This window comes from Balaenoptera ricei, chromosome 21, assembly GCF_028023285.1.
Source record: "Balaenoptera ricei isolate mBalRic1 chromosome 21, mBalRic1.hap2, whole genome shotgun sequence".
Classification (NCBI taxonomy): Eukaryota; Metazoa; Chordata; class Mammalia; order Artiodactyla; family Balaenopteridae; genus Balaenoptera; species Balaenoptera ricei.
In genome coordinates, this window is record NC_082659.1 from 32,484,148 (window position 1) to 32,506,160 (window position 22,013).

General features: G+C 38.5%; 1 protein-coding gene and 1 pseudogene across 4 annotated transcripts in view; one reads left to right on the plus strand and one right to left on the minus strand.

Moving 5' to 3' along the window:
* The window catches only part of NSD3 (nuclear receptor binding SET domain protein 3), a 104,364-nt gene that overhangs the window by 30,725 nt on the left and 51,626 nt on the right, over positions 1–22,013 (plus strand). For all 4 annotated transcript variants that reach the window (XM_059909310.1, XM_059909311.1, XM_059909312.1 and 1 more), the window contains exons 2-4: positions 3,168–3,886; positions 11,962–12,033; positions 12,400–12,562. In XM_059909310.1, the coding sequence (XP_059765293.1) occupies positions 3,212–3,886; positions 11,962–12,033; positions 12,400–12,562 (910 nt within the window). In that variant the 5' untranslated portion in view covers positions 3,168–3,211. The remainder of the gene's footprint in view (positions 1–3,167; positions 3,887–11,961; positions 12,034–12,399; positions 12,563–22,013) is intronic.
* On the minus strand, positions 19,417–21,017 carry LOC132356723 (glutathione S-transferase LANCL1-like; annotated as a pseudogene).

Consider the following 22,013-nt stretch of genomic DNA (forward strand, 5'->3'; position numbering starts at 1 on the left):
AGGGGGAAAATACCAAACTTCTTAGAAGTTTGTGTGTGGAACTAAATCACAAGCATCAGAAATCTTAGTCTCTGAATACATGTGCCTGAAAACCTCTGTAGACTATAATTTGGGAGACTATCTGGAAGCTGATCTTGTGTACAACAATTATGAGAACCAAAAACACAGGTTGCATCTTGTCAAATGTTGGTATTTAACTTGCCTTCAAGTTGGAAGTTTGGAGAGCTTTTGAATTCTACCTGTGTACTTGCCCCATGTGTGTTTATGGAATTTTATTTATTTAATTTTTTTTCTATTTTTATTTTCTTTTTCACATCTGACTTTTACTACAGGATAATGATTTAATTAAGTATTCCTTTAGTTTTTAAAATTAATTAATTAATTTACATTTTGGCTGCGTTGGGTCTTTGTTGCTGCACGCAGGCTTTCTCTAGATGCGGCGAGCGGGGGCTACTCTTCGTTGCGGTGCGTGGGCTTCTCATTGCGGTGGCTTCTTTTGCTGTGGAGTACGGGCTCTAGGTGCACAGGCTTCAGTAGTTGTGGCACACGGGCTCAGTAGTTGTGGCTCGTGGGCTCTAGAGCACAAGCTCAGTAGTTGTGGTGCACGGGCTTAGTTGCTCCGCGGCATGTGGGATCTTCCCGGACCGGGGCTCGAACCCGTGTCCCCTGCATTGGCAGGTGGATTCTTAACCACTGCGCCACCAGGGAAGTCCCTGTTCACGGAATTTTAGAACATACCCTTCTAGTGTCTGTGAGCTATATACATTTTTGCCAAGGGTCAGAGTAGGGTAATGTTTCAACTCTTAAGCTATATATATAAGGAAATGATTTCTAACCTTTGTCAGCATTATCAGTACAGTATGCTGGTTAGGATCACAGACTCTGAAACCAGACTGCATGGCTCGAATGACTAGCCTTGTGCATTTGAGCAAGTCATAACCTCTCTTGCCTCTGTTTCCCCATCCATAATGGGAACTGACATTAATGTCTAGCTGAAGGTTGTTGGGAGCATTAAATGTGGTACTGTATTTAGAGCACTTAACAGCTCCTGGCACACTCTAAGCGCTCTTTAAGTGTCAGCGGTGGTTATTATAGAATAGTTAGTCGTTATTTTGGCAGTGACCAAGGAATAAAAGCACATGAACGAAAGAAACAAATCCTCTCAGAACCTACAGCTGAAGAAAATGGAAGTGGCATAGTGGCAAAAATCTTGGGCTTTAGAGTCAGAGATACTTACATTCAAATCCTAATTCGGCCCCCTGGGCATAGGGGTTTAAGCAAGACACCTAACCCATCTGAAACTCACTTTCTTTACCTAGGAGGCAGGAGTCAGATACCCACCTTGTAGAGTTGTTTTGAGGATTAAATGAGATACATATAAAGTGCTTGGCCCAGAGTAGATGCTAAAAAAGCTGGAGTGTCCTCTGACACCCCATGCCCCCGTCCCTCACTCCACTGTAGAGCAGTAAGGGCAGTTTGATTTCCTATATGCTCGCATATTCATTGTTTGCAATTTTAGAACTTCTAAAATTCTTTCCATTTGCTAACAGCAGAATAAACAACAGCTGTTTAATTGGATACACCTTGGAAAGTGTTGTCAGCTTTTGTTTCCTTCTTCCCTTTGCTGTTCTGGGTTACTTGCTTTATCGTTATGGTAAATCCTACTAGAACCAAGATGGTGGACATTATTAGTTGGTCATGGAATTGAACTAGATTGTAGCTTCAGAATCCTCTTCCCAGTATTCTGGCAGCTACAGTCAGTTTATCAGACTTGATACAGTAGTGAAATCCTCTCAGCCTTAGGGCTTTTTAGAAGAAATGTTTATAGGATTTTCAAAATAATATCTGGGCAGTCCATTAATCCTCTGTCTCAAGATGTGAGACTGTCAAACCTTATGACAAAGCAGAGTGGTCTTAGAGCATTTCCTAACAGATGTTTATCCATATTATAACATTGTTACACAATGTGGGCATTTTCAGACACCTTCTAGAGAAGGCACAGTAATTGTGAGAGTATAATGCAGTGACCCAACCAGGAGTGTGCATCAGTATGAGCTGGAATGTGGCCTTAAAATATTCATGCTCTAGGCCTCACCCCAGATTTACTGAATCAGAGTCATCAGTATATAGATCTTGACATGTGCCTTTTGTAAAAGTAAAGCTGATTCTGCTATACATACCACTGATTAAAAACAACTAGATACTGGCAAGAGTATAGGAAATCAGGCATCCCCTTACACTACTGGTATGAGTATAAGTTGATATAGTACAGCCTATGAAACAGTTTTGCAGTATCTATCAAAATTCAGATCTGTCCTGGAAGAATACATATATGCATAAAGATACAGTTTCAAGAAAGTTTCCTGTAAACCTGTTTATAATACCAAACAGTTGTGAGCAACTCAATGATTGTCAGTACGCAAATGGTTAAACATGTTAGGGTAGATTACACAGTTGTTTACTGTGCAACCACTGAAAGAGTGAAGTATGTATGAGAGTGATCTGTACATGCTGATGTAGAAAGATATCTAGGACATACTTTATGTTGAACAAGCAAGTCACAGAATAAACTCTTTTTTAAATATTTTGTGTGTAAATATGTAGAGAAATATTTGGAAGAGTACCCACTAAAGTATTTACAGTGGTTATCCATGACTTAGGAGAATGGGAATGGTGGAGTGGGAAAGGATTTGGCCTTTTAATTTTTGTATTTAAAATATTTGCAGTAAGATTTTATTATTTTTGTAATAACAGAACCACTGGATAAAATATGAATGATTTAAGGAAAGCGCACATGGAACCTAATTTGTATGTGTCAAGACACTGCTTATTTTGCAATTTACAGTTTTAACTGAAACTTATAGTCTCTAATTTGGGAAACAGAAAGGAATGTCAAAACTGTTTTGCACGATGGTAAAGAGGATAAAATTTTGTTACTCAAGTTATTGTGAAAGTAATTGAGTTTCAAACAGATAAGCATTTAAGATAAAAAGTATTTGCTCTGTGTCAGAATTATATTGGCTACCTGTTTTAAAAATTTAGTTTGTGCAGATCTGGATATGAAAATTGGATTCAGAATATTTTACTTTAATCCTTTTGCAGTTGATTAGCCTCTAGTCTTTGAGGATGTTAACTAACACCTTTTAATCTCTCTTTTAAAACTTTAGGCCCGATGAGAGAAAGGGAAAGTTAAGGATGCTGGAGCAGAACAATGGATTTCTCTTTCTCTTTCATGCAAGGGATCATGGGAAACACAATTCAGCAACCACCTCAACTCATTGACTCCGCCAACATCCGTCAGGAGGATGCCTTTGATAACAACAGTGACATTGTTGAAGATGGTGGCCAGACACCATACGAAGCTACCTTGCAGCAAGGCTTTCAGTACCCACCTACAACAGAAGATCTTCCTCCACTCACAAATGGCTACCCATCATCAATCAGCATGTACGAAACTCAAACCAAATACCAGTCCTATAATCAGTATCCCAATGGGTCGGCCAATGGCTTTGGTGCAGTTAGAAACTTTAGCCCCACTGACTATTACCATTCAGAAATTCCAAACACAAGACCACATGAAATTCTGGAAAAACCTTCTCCTCCACAGCCACCACCTCCTCCTTCAGTACCACAGACTGTGATTCCAAAGAAGACTGGCTCACCTGAAATTAAACTAAAAATAACCAAAACTATCCAGAATGGCAGGGAATTGTTCGAGTCTTCCCTTTGTGGAGACCTTTTAAATGAAGTACAGGCAAGTGAGCACACAAAGTCAAAGCATGAAAGCAGAAAAGAAAAGAGGAAAAAAAGCAACAAGCATGATTCATCTAGATCTGAAGAGCGCAAGTCACACAAAATCCCTAAATTAGAACCAGAGGAACAAAATGTAAGTTGAAACATCTTTTTGAAAAAATTTGTAATATTTCACATTTACTGGAAGTCCAAGAGATCTTTTTCAGTTTTTATCTCTCCAAATGTAAATATTTCTGATAACTTCTTTCATCTGATCCCTAGCATGGAGCTTGGGATGTTACGATAGGTGGTAAGTAAATATTTGTTGAATAAATGAATGGACATCATCAGATTAAAGAAATATTTTAGAAACATGTGACACTAAAAATCTTGCCTCCTATGTTTCTTTGTTTAATAGCCTCACTTAATTTTGCTTGTAATAAACTGGTTTCTGCGAAATTGAGTTATTTATAGTGAGCTGTATGGACCTAGAGTGTGTCATACAGAGTGAAGTAAGTCAGAAAGAGAAAAACAAATACCGTATGCTAACACATATATATGGAATCTTAAAAAAAAAAAAAAAAGTTATGGAGAACCTAGGGGCAGGACGGGAATAAAGACGCAGATGTAGAGAATGGACTTGAGGACACGGGGAGGGGTAAGGGTAAGCTGGGACGAAGTGAGAGAGTGGCATGGACATATATACACTACCAAATGTAAAATAGCTAGCTAGTGGGAAGCAGCTGCATAGCACAGGGAGATCAGCTTGGTGCTTTGCGACCACCTAGAACGGTGGGATAAGGAGGGTGGGAGGGAGACGCAAGAGGGAAGGGATGTGGGAAAATATGTATGCATATAGCTGATTCACTTTGTTACACAGCAGAAACTAACACAGCACTGTAAAGCAATTATACTCCAATAAAGATGTTAAAAAAAACCAAACAAACAAACAAAAAAAACTCCTGGTTTCTGAAGATGAAGAGGAAAGGCAGAGAAAGATGGTTAATGATATTGGTTTTCCATTGTTCCAGACCAACTTTTGCCAGTAGAGCTTAGATTTAACCCTCATTACTAGTGTGTTTGCCACAGAATAACCTGAAGTAAATAAAGGAACTCTTTTTATTAAAATCAGAGTTAGTATTCATACATATTCACTAACTCTTCAGGTAGAGGTTTTATAAAAGTCGTTCTTTAGTGGTAACTTAAGATGCATGCCGCTAAATTTTTTTTAACATCTCTGAGGTTTCAGTATTAGTTTTCTTAATAAGAAAGGTATGTAACAAATCAATGCTAGCTTGAATGAAGAGTTTTTAGTTAGTATTCTAATACGTGGTATTACTTGAAGATGTCCCCAGACATTGATTTGGGAGGAAATGAATATCTATGAATTTTTGTGACAGTTGTTTGCTTTTCTATCTGCTATGCCTGAATAAGTTAATTTATCATCTTCTGTTCAAAGAAATGTTTACATCTTACCAACTCACCTTTTCCTTGGTAGCTGGGTCCCACTACTTCACACAACTCAAATATGATGTTTTTCTGGCGTAAAGGTCACACTGGTTCTAGGCTCTCACAAGTCTCAGTGTGATATTTCAGTATGTTTTTCTCATTTTTCTATAGTTTTCTTATTTATTCATTTAACAAATATCAACTGAGTACCTAATGTGTGCTAGACGCTTTTCTAAGAATTGAAAGTCGGGCAGTGAATGAAAAGTAAAGATGCCTACTTTCAGGGTGCTAATATTCTAGTAAGAAGAGGCAGAAAATACACACATACCTATGTAAATGCGTCTAAGTTTAGATAGTGGTAGGTGCTATGAAGAAAATAAAACTGGGTGATGAGATAAAGAGTAATCGCGACACTAGCAGTTCTGCCATCTTAGTTCTGCAGCTATAAAATGAAGGCTTTGAAACTAAGTGGTTTCTGGAATACCTTTGAATTTCTTATGTCATTTATTAAATGCCCCCCACAGAACTTAGCTCACGTAGTATCTTATACTGTTTATTAAATGAATGAATCAGTGGAAGGAGAGAAGTTAACTTTTTACTCTCCAGAGACGTCCACTGTAGCAGTTCTTTCATGGACCTGCAGTGAAAAGACATGTGATGCACTATGACCCTTAGCAATCACGAAAATGCATAAAACCTGCATTTGGTTTTAGCTTAGGTCCTAAGAACCATCTTGCTGGCCCGTCTTGCTTTTGCTCTAGAGAATCTGGCAAATAGGAGAATATCCAATTTTATTTATTAGGCTAGACTTCTTGCCTTTATTGGTAAAAATATTAAAATATATAGTTTAAAATATGTCACAATAGAAATAGGGCTGGAAGCAGAGGCAGGAGAAGATAGTCTCTTCATTTTTCGTATCCACTCTTTGTTTTTTTTTTTTTTTTTTTAATAATTTTAGTTACTTTTTTTTTTTTTTTTCTACTTTATTTATTTATTTTATTTTATTTTTGGCTGTGTTGGGTCTTCGGTTCATGCAAGGGCTTTCTCTAGTTGAGGCAAGTGGGGGCCACTCTTCATCGCGGTGCGGGGACCGCTCTTCATCGCGGTGCGCGGGCCTTTCACTATCGCGGCCCCTCCCGTCGCGGGGCACAGGCTCCAGACGCGCAGGCTCAGTAGTTGTGGCTCACGGGCCCAGCTGCTCCGTGGCATGTGGGATCTTCCCAGACCAGGGCTCGAACCCGTGTCCCCTGCATTAGCAGGCGGATTCTCAACCACTGCGCCACCAGGGAAGCCCCACTCTTTGTTTTATTGGAATCTAGGAAAAAAATTCAGTGCAGTGATGTGATATTTCTAGTAGTCACTTTTCAGTGAGATTTTAAAGCCAATTCTGTCTGTTGGATGTCTGCTGTGTCTGGCCGTTTATATCACTTAAACCTTCAGTTAACTGTTATATCCAGGAATTAGAATGGTTAGATGTAACTTAAGAGTTTTAGTTTATTTTCTTTTTTAGTAAATCATGTGGGGCATAATTTAATATTTCATTATTTAGGATCTTACAGTATCTTGGGGTAAAGGAATGTCACTTTGACTGAAGGTATAGGTGTGGTAAGTGGCATTGATTGCACTAAATGTTACCAAGACCATTGCCTGAAAGTTGAGTTTTGGGGGAAAATCCAGGGTTTTTTTCTTTCAAAGGACTATGGTGAAAAGCTAAGCTCTCGTTAGTTGAATTTGATTAATTAAACTTTTATCACACATGGGAGGCAGTTATAAGCTTAAGAGATGGTGCCATAAAAGTGATGCTCCACTCTGACAGTAGAACTTTGGGCTGGAGCCCCCAAAGGCCCTGCTTGTTGTTAGTGCTGTGTCTCTGCTAAGCCATGCGGACAAGGGATGTGCACAAATCAACCTGTTTTTTGTAACTGTGTATGTGTTTAATGGGGTTTTCTTAACTTGAACAACATCTCTTTTGCTTTCTTCAGGACAGTTGTTTTTAAGTGCTTTAATTTTTGATGCCCTTGTGCCTCCTGGTTGTCACTGGGGGTCCACGCCCTTGGTGTTCAGCATTGTAGCCGGCGTAGAAGGGAAAGAAGCCCACGTAAGAGTTTGCCCACACCACGGGACAGCTCCCCTCCCCCAGATGCTTGAGGGAAGCATAATGAGAACTGTGTGCCTGGGATGATGATCCTCTAGCTGGGTTTGCAGATATATAGATAGATATAGCTATAGCTATAGATATATAGATATAGATATAGATTTCTTCCTTAAAAGCTCGCTCATAGGTTCTTTTTTGAGACAAACAAAGCAAACAAAATCTCATCTAAAATAATACACTTCAAGATTTCACTTCTTTTTTCTTTCCTTTTTTCTTCATATTTGATCTACAAGTATTTCCTCCCGATTCTGAGCTGTTTGGCCTTCTAAAGAGTGGCTGTTCTTTGGAACAACCTAAGTATATCTTCTCAACAATGAAAATGTGTCCAAACATCTAGGCAGCAGGAGACCTGAGATCACTACTGAAATTGTATATTTTGTAAAGCTGCTTTAGCTGTTTTCTCTCCCACCAAATTAGAAACATGTGGAAATGTTTCTGCATTTCTTCCTCCTTGGCAGGTGTAATGCCTCAGGCATGTGAGTGTAGGCCCTATTCAAACATTGGTCTTCCACCAGCACCTTGGTGGGCTTATCCACTAAGACCAGTCTCATTAACTCTTAGCTTGCCATTTTCACTTATAAAAAGCCAGATGGCTGGTTTGGTCCCATTAGCACTAAGTTAGAGGTTATATTTGGTTCTCCAGCCTCAGAGTGTTAGGTCTTAAAATTCTTAGAAACTGTTCATATGCATTGCGAACTTGTACACAGTTATTCAGAAAGTAAAAGAAAAATGCACGAACAATTTACTGACTTTACATTTTTCTTTCTACCTTAAATGATGACATAAGTTTTTGGTTCTTTTAGAGAATATGATATTACTTAATGTTTTGAAAACTGTTAAGGATTTGGAATTCTGCCAGATTTGATGAGTATTATTCATCCTGATAAATCTCTTGGGTTTTAATTTTAAAAAGACCAATTTTTTTTTTTTTTGTCTACACCACACGGCTTGTGGGATCTTAGTTCCCCGGCCAGGGATTGAACCTGGGCCCTCAGCAGTGAAAGCACCGAGTCCTAACCACTGGACCGCCAGGGAATTCCCCCTAATTTTTTTTTTTAATTTATTTTTGGCTGCTTTGGGTCTTCCTTGCTGCACTCGGGCTTTCTCTAGGTGCGGCGAGTGGGGGGCTACTCTTTGTTCAGGTGCACAGGCTTCTCATTGCAGTGGCTTCTCTTGTTGTGGTGCGTGGGCTTCAGTAGTTGTAGCACGCAGGCTCAGTAATTGTGGCTTCCGGGCTCTTGAGCACTGGCTCAGTAGTTGTGGCGCATGGGCTTAGTTGCTCCACGGCATGTGGGATCTTCCCGGACCAGGGCTTGAACCCGTGTCCCCTGCGTTGGCAGGCGGATTCTTAACCACTGCGCCACCAGGGAAGCCCTCATTTAAAATTAAGATGACTCGAACACTATGGGGAGCTCACTCACTGTCACCTTTTCTCTGATGCTTTCTCTTTCTGAAGCAGCACTACTAGTACCAAAAAAGGTATCTTCAGTCCCTATTTGATTTTAATCTCTTTTAAGCTTACCCTTTGAACAACTGAAGGAAAATGGATTTTATACCCAGCAGTATTTTATCTGTTGGCAATTTCTGACTCCTTATTTTTCTTGACTCCTAAGCATTTGGCTTCCCTTGACCATTTCATCTTAAAAACTCCCCTTCTTAATTGGTATTTGTGATACTGTGTTCTCTCTCTTTACCTTTCTTTCGAGCTCAAGTCATAGGTCTCTAAATGCCTAGTAAGTATTACTGTTTTGTTCACGCATTAGCACATTTTACCATGTATATTCCCTTTCTATCACTGCAGCATCCTAATTTGACTTTTTTTTCGTGTTTTATTTTTATAGTCTTGAAAGCTTAGAATAAATCTACTTGGGCCTCTTTTTCTCCCTTTCCATTTCTTGCCTTTAAAATGACTGTGAAAAAATCTCAGTTCTTTGAAAGTGATTTTAACAGTGTTTCAAGCCAGCCTGCAGGAAATGTGAACAATATGGAACAAACAAAAAAAATCAAAAAAGAGGTAAGACATTTGAATAATAAAAAGGCTTTGGAGGAAATCCTGTCTTTAATCCAGAAAGGGAAAAATATTACTGAGCTTCAGACCAGTTCTTAAAGCAGTAGGGTTCTGTCGTTTGGCAAAGATGGGTCACTCCGTATCTGTCTGCCCTCAGAGTTACAGGGGTCCCTAACACCCCGGCATCAGAAGATTGAATGTGCCGAGGAGGAGGACTTGCTTTCTTGGCTCCATATGTGCTTCCCCAGGTGGTCCTGTCCTCCTGCTGTAGCTTGAGAATGAGAAGCTGAGGTGAAGGCTTAAGCTACGTTTGTGGACTGAAATGAAGCTGCCGGACGGGCCTACGCAAATGTGGACCGTATTTTTAAACTGCCTCATTACGCCAGAGATCAGGACAAAAATTCCCATTTGAACATAGATTTTTCTTTCCTTGCTCAGTGAGCGTGTCCTGTTGGATTAGCTAGTCATGGTGCCACCACAGACACATCTGACAGAGCTAATTTAGTGCCCACCAACAGCTGCCACTACTTCTTTCACTTGGGCTATTTCCAATATTTTCAGTAGCCTCCTAATTAGACATTCTGCTTCCCCTCTTGCTCCCTTCCAAAATATTCTCCATGTAACAGCTAACACGATCCTTTTAAAACAGAAATTGGCCGCTTACTACTTCTCTACCTAATCCTCTTCAGAGGCTTTCGGTGCACTTAGGATAAAACACTTAAACGTGGCTTACAAGGCCCTGGTGATGTAGCCTCCTCTCCACTCTCGTCTTGTAACCTCTCTCTTCCTTGGGGCAGTTAAGTCCGTTGTAATGGCTTTTTTGAAGTTTCTACCTTTGTTTAACCTCAGGGACTTCACACATGCCACTCCTCTCTGGCATGGTCTTTCCCCCACTTTTTACTAGACTAACTCCTCCTCTTTTGATTCAGATTATACTTTCTCAGAGAGGCCTTTCCTGACCTTCATATCATAGCTACATACCGACACACCATTATTTCTCTGTTTACATTTACATTGTATGAGTATATGTTTGTGTTTGTTTAATGTCTGTCTCTTCTACCCAACTGTGAGCTCTTTGAGATCAGGGATCCTATCTGTCTGTTACGACATTGTATACCCAACTTCTCGAACAGTGCCTGGAAAGTCGTAGGCACTGCTGAATGAATGAATGATACTTGGGGTTTGGCATATGAGTCTGGCTTATCATTTCCTTACCATTTTTACAGTCTCTTTTATTTAATAAAACTTTGTTTTTATAGCAGCGTCTTAAACTGCTTGAATTAATTGAATGAGAATTTTAAGTAACTTCTAGAATTAGCCATACTTTTTAAGTGGAATTAGAGCTAAGTTAATGGATATATTTCTCTTTTTTTAAGCCATCTAAACTAAATTCTGTTCTTTGACAAGAAAAGTTTTTAAACCTTTTAAATTACAAAAGTAATTTGCTTTTTACAGAAAACACAAATAATATACAAGTATAAATCTTCCCTCACCGCTTCCCTAATATCGTTCCTCAAAGATAACTACTCTTATCAACTTACTGTACAATGTATCACATATTTTTCAAGGCTTATACAGGCTATTTTAAAATAAAAAGTAGGAAGATTTTGATAGATGTGGATTACTGACATGAAATAATGTTGTAGTTGCCATCCCTCTGCTTAGATTTTCTCACTTTGTGTGTTTCTGTAGGATAGGTTCCTAAAATATAATTGTTAAATTGAAGAGTGTACATATTTTGAATTTGGATAGATACCTCGAAATTGCCTCCTCAAAGGATTGTAGAAATCAATTTTTAAATAACGTATTTGTGGGTTTTATGATTAGAAAAGTAATGTGATGTTTATTATAAGCAATTTGACAAATATAGAAAAGCACATCCAAGAAAATCACTTACTCCATCACCTGGTGGTATCCTTCTAGTCTTTTTTTTCTGTACACATAAGAAGTTATTTTTCCAAGATCGGAATCACACTATACAAACTGCTTTTTCAATTTGCTGTTTTCAAATAACATTATATTGTTATTTTTCCGTGTCATTTAAAAATTTATATTATTCCACTATCTAGTTGTACTACAATTTATTTAACGAATTCTGTACTTTTGGACATCTAGACTAATGTCTAATTCTAATATTTGCTCTTAAAAATAGCACTGGTGTGCATATCTTTGTGTGTATCTATCAGTATGTGTATATATCAGTGCTTTTTCAGTATACACTTTTAGAAGTGGATTTGCTGGGTCAGAGTGTGAAAATTTAAGGCTTTTCATACATACTGCCAAACTGCTCTCTAGAAGAATTCCAAGTTACATCTTACTAGCAATCTCAGAGTGCCCATTTTTCTGCACTCTGATAAGTTAAAAAAAAAAATGAAAATTAACAGATTAAGAAATTAAGTTTTAAAAGTGATAAAGTAAGAAATGGGAGCTATAGCTGTGGTGTAGAATGGACAATGGATGTTAAGACACAGCGTCACCTACTATGTAAGTTGTATTTTTCCTCCTTACATTATTCAGCTAATAAATGTCCTTTTTTCCCTTTGCTGTTTAGTTTTCTTTGACTCTTTGTGTGTGTCACTGTTCTTTGGTTTGCTGCCATTTTATTCTTTTCACCTAGAGACCAAATGAGAGGGTTGACACTGTATCAGAAAAACCAAGAGAAGATCCAGTACTGAAAGAGGAGCTCCCGGTGAGTGGCTTTAGTGAATACTGTCTAACCAAACATGGTGTGAGAAGGTGGAAGCAGAGTGATTAAATTAGAACACACATAGCATGTATTATTACTTCAGAAGTTATACTGAAATAAATCTTGGAGCTGGTTTAAAAGGTAGATATTTTTAGCAAATTATTTTCCTTTTCAAAACTATGACCACTTTTTAATAGATGTGAATTTCTGAGATGCTTTGTCAATAATTTGGCAACAGAAACCATCAGTCCTCTTTTCAGTGTTTGGGGTGGGGCTTATCTTCCTCCTCTCTTCTTCCCTTTTGCTAGATACGGATAGCAGGCATCAGAGAAAAGTATGAGTGAAGTTTTTTATGACCTTTTCCTACAGGTTCAGCCGATGTTACCTTCTGTTCCAACAACAGAAGTGTCCGCTGGTGTTAAGTTCCAGGTTGGCGATCTTGTTTGGTCTAAGGTGGGAACGTATCCTTGGTGGCCTTGTATGGTTTCAAGTGATCCCCAACTCGAGGTTCACACCAAAATTAACACAAGAGGTAAGAAAAGGCATAAATGGACATTAGTAAAAAGTTGTGGCAAAAAAGTGGATCTAAAATGTTGTTTATGAATATAATACATACGTGATAATGTAATCTGACACCCAAACACATATCAGTATCAGTTTTTAATGAACAGTGAAATAATTACGGTCATCTTAACTGGCAGAGAGCCTCTACAGCTGACATGGTCCTTTTTTTCCCTTAGAACACCCTATGTTTGTTTTCTAATTTCTTTCACACTTCTTTTTTTAAAAAACCTCCAAAAGCAAGCAGACCTATATGTAATGAGATGTCGTATATGAGCGTAGTAGACATTTGGGCCAAGCTTTCTTTGAACATTTTTATTTCATCTTTGACTCCTGTGGGTAGTAATTTTTTTACTCAGACAAGTGCTTTTCATCCTGATAAATTTTGGAAGATGCCTTTTTCCTCCTTCTTTCCCTTTTTTTTGTTTGTTTTTTTTGGGGGGGTGGGTGGTTTGTTTGTTTTTAATTAAAAAAAATTTTTTTTACTCCATTTTTGAATCTGTAAATTTACTGGGACATCCTTATAAATTCAATATGAAATAGAAGTATGGTTTGAAGCCAGCTACATGGCATAGAATCCTACCTTAGGAATGTTAATAAATGTTAAGAAAACATGGATTCTAACTTTACTCCTTTTCCAGAGTTTGACCAAAACCTGTAGAATAGATTCCTGAGGTTCTAGCATTTGGAATGGACTTGCTTAGTAGCCAGAGGAAGGTTGGAGTTTGGAATTTATTTCTGGATATTTGCTTTGCGAACTCACTTGTCGAGTCCCTTATTGTCTGTGACAACTTTGCACCTATTTCTTTTTCTCTCATTTTAAACTTTCTATCTTGGTCCCTGTTCACTGTTATGAGGAGAAAAAGTGTCTGGCAAGTCAGATTTGTGACGGGATCGCCATATTTGTAACTCTTGTGCTACCCAGCAAGAAATCCACCCAGATACAGAAGGCAATCATCTTGTCACTATAATCTGCTGATTAAAGGTTGGGGTGACTAGAAGTATCAATGGGGCAGAAGTTTAAAAAAAAACCCAACATTGTTGAATGTCCACTCCTGTGCAAGGCACAGTGTTAAACAATTCTCTTGTAGGACTTCCCTGGCGGTCCAATGGTTAAGACTCCACGCTTCCAACGCGGGGGGCATGGGTTGGATCCGTGGTTGGGCAGCTAAGACCCCACGTGCTGCATGGCGTGGCCAAAAAATAAATTAAAAAACAAACAATTCTCTTGTATATTTTCTTAAGCAGTCCTCATAGCAGCGACACTATGAAGTAGGTACTATTATCCTTACGTTTTGGATCTGTAAACAGAGTCTCAAAGAAATCTTAGTCCCTAACCTTCACTCTTAACTACTACTGTATAATAAAAGGAAAGTAATTGAATTCCCCTACTCATAATTTACAGAGACTGGGGGAGGCAGTCCTAGCCCCTTCATTTATATAGTAGGGCTGTTGGACTGTTAATCTCTTGAGTACCTTGCACATTTAATAATCTATGATTCTTGAATGGGAGAAGAAAGGGACAAGCCTTCTTACATAAAACAATACACGTCCCTATCTGGGCCTCCAGAGCACTCTAAGATATTATATCACGTGAGAGTTGTGGCTCTTCAGTTCTGTCCCCTTAGGAAAGCATCCTTTTGAGATTATATAAAGAATTTCACATTTAATTACTCTATGAAAACTTACTAATTTCAGCTTTTTTCTGGGATACAAATGAAAGCATAATCTGTGCTTCATCTTGTATTCCAAAGGAGGTATTTAAATATACTTTATGAATTAATCTGGTCTGGTCCTCCCTACTTTAGTGCTGGAAAAACTGATTTTGTTTGTATTGTTGAGGAAACCGAAATCTGAGAATTTAGGTTTGAAAAATGTACATGCTGATAATATTTTAAATTTTCTCTTTCCTGCAGTAGTTTTTAAAATAATAGCCTTCTTGAGATATGATTTACATGCCATAAAATTCACCCTTTTAAAGCCTGCAATTTAATGATGTTTAGTACGTTTCCAGAGTTGTGTGACCATTACCACAATCTAACTTTATCACTTCTTTCATCAGCCCAAAAAAGAAATCCCGCATCCATTAGGAGTCACTTCCCATTCCCCCCTCTGCTCCCCAGCCCTGAGAAGCCACTAGTTACTTTTTGCCTCTATAGATTTGCCTTTTCTGGACATTTCATATAAATCTAATCATATAATATGTGGCCTTTTATGTCTGGTTTCTTTAACTTAGCATCATGTTTAGAGGTTCATCTGTGTTGTGGCGTGTATCAGTACTTTGTCTCTTTTTATTGCCAAATAATATTTCATTGCATGGCTGTGCAGTGCAGTTTTAAATGACGTAGTTTTTTGACAGTTTTTCTAAAAACCAGAAACACAGTATAAAACTTGATTTTGTTGATTATGTTCCACACATGATACCTGTGAAACATTTTGTGTTGCTTATTATCTAAACTACTTTGTAAAATTTGTCTTGAATTTTATATAGTAATCAATGGTTTCCATACTGTAATTAGTCAGTATTGTTATTAGTCAGATTCTCAGCATTGGAAAACGTATTTAACGGTTTTCACACTTACAGATATAATTCTTTGAAGAGCACGTTGAAAGATGTTTGGATCACATGTCTATTGTGTTGTATTTCATTGTTTAGATCTCATTTTAAGTGTAAAAGTTAAAAATGAAATGCTCTTTCTGCTTATGACAATACAGTATATATGTTCAGAAGGCAAAGTTGCCTATAGTCTCATCCTCCAGATATGTAACAACTATTAAGAGTTCGGGAGTAATTCGGGGAATTCCCTGACAGTCCAGTGGTTAGGACTCTGTGCTCTCACTGCTGGGGGACCAAGGTTCAATCCCTGGTGGGGGAACTAAGATCCCACAAGCCTCGAGGTGCGGCCAAAAAAAAAAAAGAGAGAGAGAGAAAAGAGAAAAAGAGTTTGGGAGTAATTCTTTTTCTCTTTGCATATTGTAATTAATGGATATGAAAATAAAGATTTTTAACTGAGAGTTTTAAATGGTATCACATTATACCTATTGTAACTTTTAATCCCAATATATTTTTAAAAATTTAAAACCGGACAGTTTTACCTATATTATTTTTGTTATATAAAAATGTTTCCTCCACATTTTTCTATTGGAAATTTAGCTCATTATTCAGAGACAGATGTGCTTGTTTCTCCACCTGTCAGGTCTTTGGGTTTTTTTTTTTTTTTTTTTTTTTAGTGGTAGGTTTCTGCTTTTAAGATTTATTTATTTATTTTTATTGATTGATTGGTTGCTATGTTGGGTCTTCGTTTCTGTGCTAGGGCTTTCTCCAGTTGCGGCAAGCGGGGGCCACTCTTCATCGCAGTGCACGGGCCTCTCACTATCGTGGCCTCTCTTGTTGCAGAGCACAGGCTCCAGACGCACAGGCTCAGTAGTTGTGGCTCACGGGCCTAGTTGCTCCGCGGCATGTGGGATCTTCCCAGACCAGGGCTGGAACCCGTGTCCCCTGCATTAGCAGGCGGATTCTCAACCACTGCGCCACCAGGGAAGCCCAGGTCTTTGGGTTTTTATTTCACTCTTTTTTATAGTTTTCCAGCCAGCAGGAAACAAAGTGCTAACAAAGAGACAAATTGATTTGTTTCATCTGTAGTAAGTGATTTAATGGAGGAAGAAGTTGAAAATAAAGATTAAAATGAGATTATGTTATCTGTGAGTTTTTGTTTTCATGTTTTTAACTATAATTCAAAGTCTTTTGGGATTATCTGTTTGGTTCTAAATAAGTAACTCTGACTTTTGGAAACAGATTATGTCCTATGTTCTTTTTTTTTATAGTCTTAATAAAATTTCATTGAGAGCCAGTTAAGTCAAATCCTTTACGGAACATAGAAATACATACAATTCCAGCCCTTTCCAATAAATGGCTATATAACATTGGCGTAGGATCCCTGAATATTCCACTTTGATTTGTACCTGTAGGAGAGAAACAGTTCTTCTACAGTTTAACAATACAGAAGTGGGGTGCTCTGACCTATTTAGGGGGAGCAGCAGTGAAGTCAGAATTGAGTATGAATAACAAAGGATTATAGATGAATTCAAGTAGCCAAGGGAGTAGATGAATAAGTGTTTACTCTTCACGTTTTGTATTTCAAGCTCAGTCAAGAGAAGGCAGGGCATTATAAGATCAGACACAAATTAACCTGAGGACTTATGAGCAAAGTATACCTCTCAATTAAGTTATGCCGGGAAGTTGTAATAACAGAGAAAATGGCCACTTTTACCTAAAACTCTATCTACCGTGAAGGCTTTTGATTCCAAATAATTGGAAGTGACATCAAAGATGAAAAGAGGGTCAAATGACTCTAAGGATTAAAGACTGACTTCTTGATGGGACCAATAGGATTGATGTAAATAACTGATCGTGAGGTTCATAGAAGCACATGACAGGATAAATGAATACTGCTTGACAGGTTTTAAGGTTTCACTACCTAGTCTTTACATGGAGATAAAAGGTAGTCAGTTTTCTGGGGAGCAGTTTTGTGCATTTTTTCGTTTTGTTTTGTTTTCTAACAAAAAGAAGAATATCTGAGGGAAAAATGATGTAACAGAAATAGAACTGAAATGATGCCTCTTCCTTTCAAAACTAAGAAACTTCATGTAAAAGTTTCAGTTTCTACCATGGTGTTAGGGTATTAGTCTGAGTTTTATAGCCTTTGCCTGTTTAAAATCCTATCAAACTTTTTGAGCTCTTAAACATAAATAAAACAAACAATGGCACAAATATAAAATCTTACTAGTTTAATAACTTAAAAAGCTAAAGAAAAAAATGAAAACTGGATTGTGTTTGTATTGATAAATTTGTTAATGGATGGCAGTAGCTAAACAGCAATCCAAATAGGAATAAGAATCTTATTCAAAGTGTTCTTCTCCCTGCCTTGATGTCTTCCTGGGGTTAAATTAATTAAGGTGTTTGGTGAAGCACTGTATCAGTCTCCTCCAGTTAAGAGAAAGTGTTTTGTTATTTTTCCCTTGGTTAGTAACTATAGTAGCTAAAAGTGCAGGAACAGTATAGTAAGACATTTAACTAAACCAAATGGGGTCTGTTCTTTCAAGCTGGACACCCATCCAAAGGCAGATTCGCTTTCCTGTGGACGCTGGCACTGTTCATGTGACACGTTCACGAGAAAGGCACGGCTTGCACAGAGCTTGCCAGCAGTGCTTCACATCTGAGAGGCACAAGGTTGTCCCCAGCTAGCATGAGTCACAGAGGAATAAGCTAATCCTGGGAACCGAGCAGTGGGCTGTGTTTTAGATCCTACTGTCAGCCTTTAAAGGGTCAGGCAATTGCCAATAATATTAGCTATTTTGGTGCTAAATGGAAAATAGTAGGGGATTGCTATCCACAGGAACCAACATGTACTCAGTGGGGATTTGGTTCACAATTCCAATAAAAATAGCATGTTTTTGTGACCGAGAGAGCCATGAAATAGGCACATTTAAAATTTTTAGAGCCTGTTTTCTTAAAAGCTGCAAAATGTTTCAAAATCAGTCAAAATACATAGAAAAGACAAACAAGCCTGGGAAAGTCATCAATGGAAGAAGGAGGAATGGGAGCTGATGAGTCAAAACATCTGTACAGAATTTGAAGCACCAGGATTCTTCACCTACCATATCAATACCCGATCCTTGGGGCTCAGAAATGGATGAGTGTTAAAGCCTAGGGTATGCAAAGAGACAAAAGCCGTTTGTTCTAAGAATAATCACTGGATAATACCTTCTCAGGAACCAGCATTCCTGTCAAAAGCTTAGCGATTTTGCAATATAGCACCCCTCCCCCTTTTTAAACAAGTAGAATGCTCTACTATTTAGTGAAAAGATCAACATCTAGACAGATAGGAAGGAAAATATCTTGTGGCTTGTTCCCAGCAACCAACGCTTTATAAAGCATCGTCATTGCAAAGTAAGTAAAACACAAATCAAAGTTCAGAAGGTCAGTCAGAAAGGGTGGACTCAATCATAATATATTTACACACAGAAATCTCATTTCCTGATCTTACACTTATTCCAAAGAAGAAACAAATTTACATAAATAGTTCCAAAACATACTAGCTTATTTGGAGAAAACAAACTTTTTGTAGGCTTATCTAGAAATAACCTTCAAATCAGAATTTTCATATAACGACCATCACATTTCAGAAGTTTTTGATAAGGATGTTGGATTGTAGAGCCTAGATGCTCTACTAACAAAAAGAGGCAAATTTGAAAGTCTGTTTATCTCTAGTTTAAGCATTGTGAATCTGAAAAATTGGGTTTAGGTCCCTAGCCCAGTTGGCAACTCTTTCAGTTTTTGTCCTGGAAGCATATAGTTATATTTTTGTCCCATTTCATAATCAGCCACTTAGAGAAAAGCAAAGTCATAAAAGTGTCATAAAAAGAATACTAAAGGGAAGAGGTGGATGTCAATATCCAGTGATAAGCATGTATTTATCTACATTTAGTTTCTTTTAAATATTTTTAGAACTGTAACAGATGGTTATATTCATAAGCTTGAGTAAGAATACGACTGCTTCCAAGTTCTGAAATAAATGCATATATGCCCTCAAAATACTGTACGTATCACCTACCCTCCCTTTAGGAGAAACTGAAGTTAATTAAGATTTCCCTGGATATTTTAAAATAAAAGTAAATAATAAAAAGGAACTGAACTAAAGACATATTCTGAAAAAAAAAAAAATCAACTAAATCAAGTACACAGTTTGACTCTATTGTTGCTTTAGCCCGGGTTTGATGTATAGAGAGGCTCATGCAGTGAGTTGCAGTGGGGGGACTTTCCTTTTACAGTTCAAATGCAGGGAACCTGGCTTTTGTGGGCGCTAGGAGGTCAGCCAAGAAATGAATTGTTCCAGCCATTCCTTCAAAGAGGGAGAAGGGGGTGTCTGGTGTTCTGCATCCGTGTTCTCCATAATCTGAGCGGCATTCAGCGAACTTACAGGCCCTGTACAGGTACTTCGCGTCCTGCGTGAGGTTGTGCGGCGACAGGAAGGCCGTAGGTATTCCCTGCAGCGCCGTGGCACAGCCCGTACCCCTTCTTCAGCGAGCCACACTGCCAGATCACATCAGCACACGGATAGGCATCATTGAGAGACTGTTCCTCTTTGAACACCTCATAGGCCTGAATGAGCATGTAGATTACCCCAGGAGAACCGTGGCACCAGTGGACTAGCACATCCCGAGTATCGTCCACACGAGGAGGGTAGTTGCCGGAAGGGAATTTCAGCTGGCAGACGTAGTCTCCACTGGGCTTGACCAAACTGTGTAACTTCCCATGGCTCCCTTGAAGTCTGGGCTGCCTCAGGTGGTAATAAATTCCTGCCAGGCCATGAGCAGCCCCGACGTGGTATTCTTGGTGCCATTCATACACCAGTGGAGTCTTTCTAGCTAGGTCTTCTCCAGAGGTTAAGACTGTTTCACAAACCTGCTGAATATGGCTTTGAGGAATCTTTTCCACTCCAGAGTTCTTCTTCACAAAGAGAAGAGCATAGATGTAGCCCATTCGACCATAGAGCCTTTCATTTGGAGCATATGGGGATCAGTCTTATTTAGGTGAATTAGCCGGGTGATGCAGTCTTCTGCCCGCTTCTCGTTCATTGTTCATCTTGTGATGCACCACAGCGGCCACTGCCAGGGGGCCCCTATCCCTGCAAAGGAAGGTGATGGAATGCTTGGTCAGACAGTTCAGACTTTGCTTTACATAGCCATGTGCCATCTGTAGGTAGGTGGGGTCCCCAAACACGTCCTAGAGGTTTAAGTAAAGCACAGCAATACCTGCCCAGCCAGTGTAAACAGTGCTATCCCGAGGGTCTGCTGACTTCAGGTTTCTCTCCATTCGCTGAAGAAGCTCTCGAATCTTATTGTTCAGGCGTTGTGAGAACTCAGTCGTCATCCCAGCAGAATCAGAGTAGCCTTCAGCCAGGGATTTGTTATAATCGGCGGAAAGATTCGGGGAGGCCCTTTGCGCCTTGGTGCCAGAAACGAGCCCCGCAGTCTCGGGACAAAACGAGAAGCGACGCTTTCACCTGTCCTGTGTTCTTGTAACCCTACTGCTTGTACCCACCACGCTGTCCTCCAAACCTACCTATTAGTTGAGGCTATATTTTTGTTCTTGTCCTCCAAAACCCTTGGACTTTTAATAAACCTTCTTTGACTGATTACAATCAAATTTATGCTTGGCTCTTCTCAGATTAGATGATACGGAAAACCAAGTTGTGTATGTTTCTCTTTTCTCACAGGCTATTTTACATATGAAATTTTAATTTGGTTTAAAAATAATTCCTTAAGTAATCTGCTGTTAATGTCTAATAAAATTTAAAAATTTCAAATCCAAGATATAATCCTTTTCCTGTAACTCATTCAGTTGAGTTTACGCTGATACCCATACTTTCTGTCAGGATCTGCTGGTTGTCCTTCTCTCTGTACCTGCCTTATCTTGGATTCCCCAACAGGACCAGTTTTCACATTTCTCTATTGACCTGAGACATTTTCTTTACAGTGGTGTTTTTCAAACTGTTATTGGTAAAGGACTAGTATTTTGCTCTTTTAAAAAAATTTTCCAGTCCACCATGGACCAATGCTTCTGTAAAATACGATAAAATTAACTATTAGGGAAATGAAAGGCCTCCCCTTCCAAAAAAAAAAATACACGGTACAGGATCCCTGATCATGGGCCTAGATGTCACGCAATATCAAATTATCATAGTATCTAAATGCTCACTCTTACCTTCTCTGCTTGTTTCGTGGCAGACTGGCTTGCCCTGGGAACCACACTCTCAGAGTAGCACTGCCAGAGAGCAGTGGTTCTCAGGTGTTTTGGTCCCAGAACCCCTTTTACTCTTAAAATTTGAGGACTCTAAATGCTTTTGTTTACATAGGTTATATCTGTTACTGTTTATGTTAATTTAGAAATTAAAGCTGAGAAAATTTTTAAGTATTTACCAATTCATTTTTAAAAAGCTACTGTATGTTATATTCTGTTTTTATGAAAAATATTTTCTCAAGCAAAAAAATTGAGAAGAATGGTGTTTTTACATTTTTGCAAATCTCTTTAACGACTGGCTTAACTGAAGACACTAGATTCTCGTATCTGCTTCTACATTCAGTCTGTTATGGTTTGTTGTTTTGGTTGAAGAAAATGAAGATAATCTGGCCTCACACAGATGTGTAGTTGGAAAAAGGAAGAGTATTTTAATAATAGCCTTTTCAGATAATTGTGGGTATATTTCTTTGATATTGCCCCAGAACTCAGCAAGTGGTGGGGTAGTTGCAATATGGAATCTGAAATCCTATCAATAAACTTTTTGTACTTGGTTTCTGTCTTGCACTTTGAATGGATCGTTTGCCTTTCATGACTTTGTAACATCATACATTGGCCATTT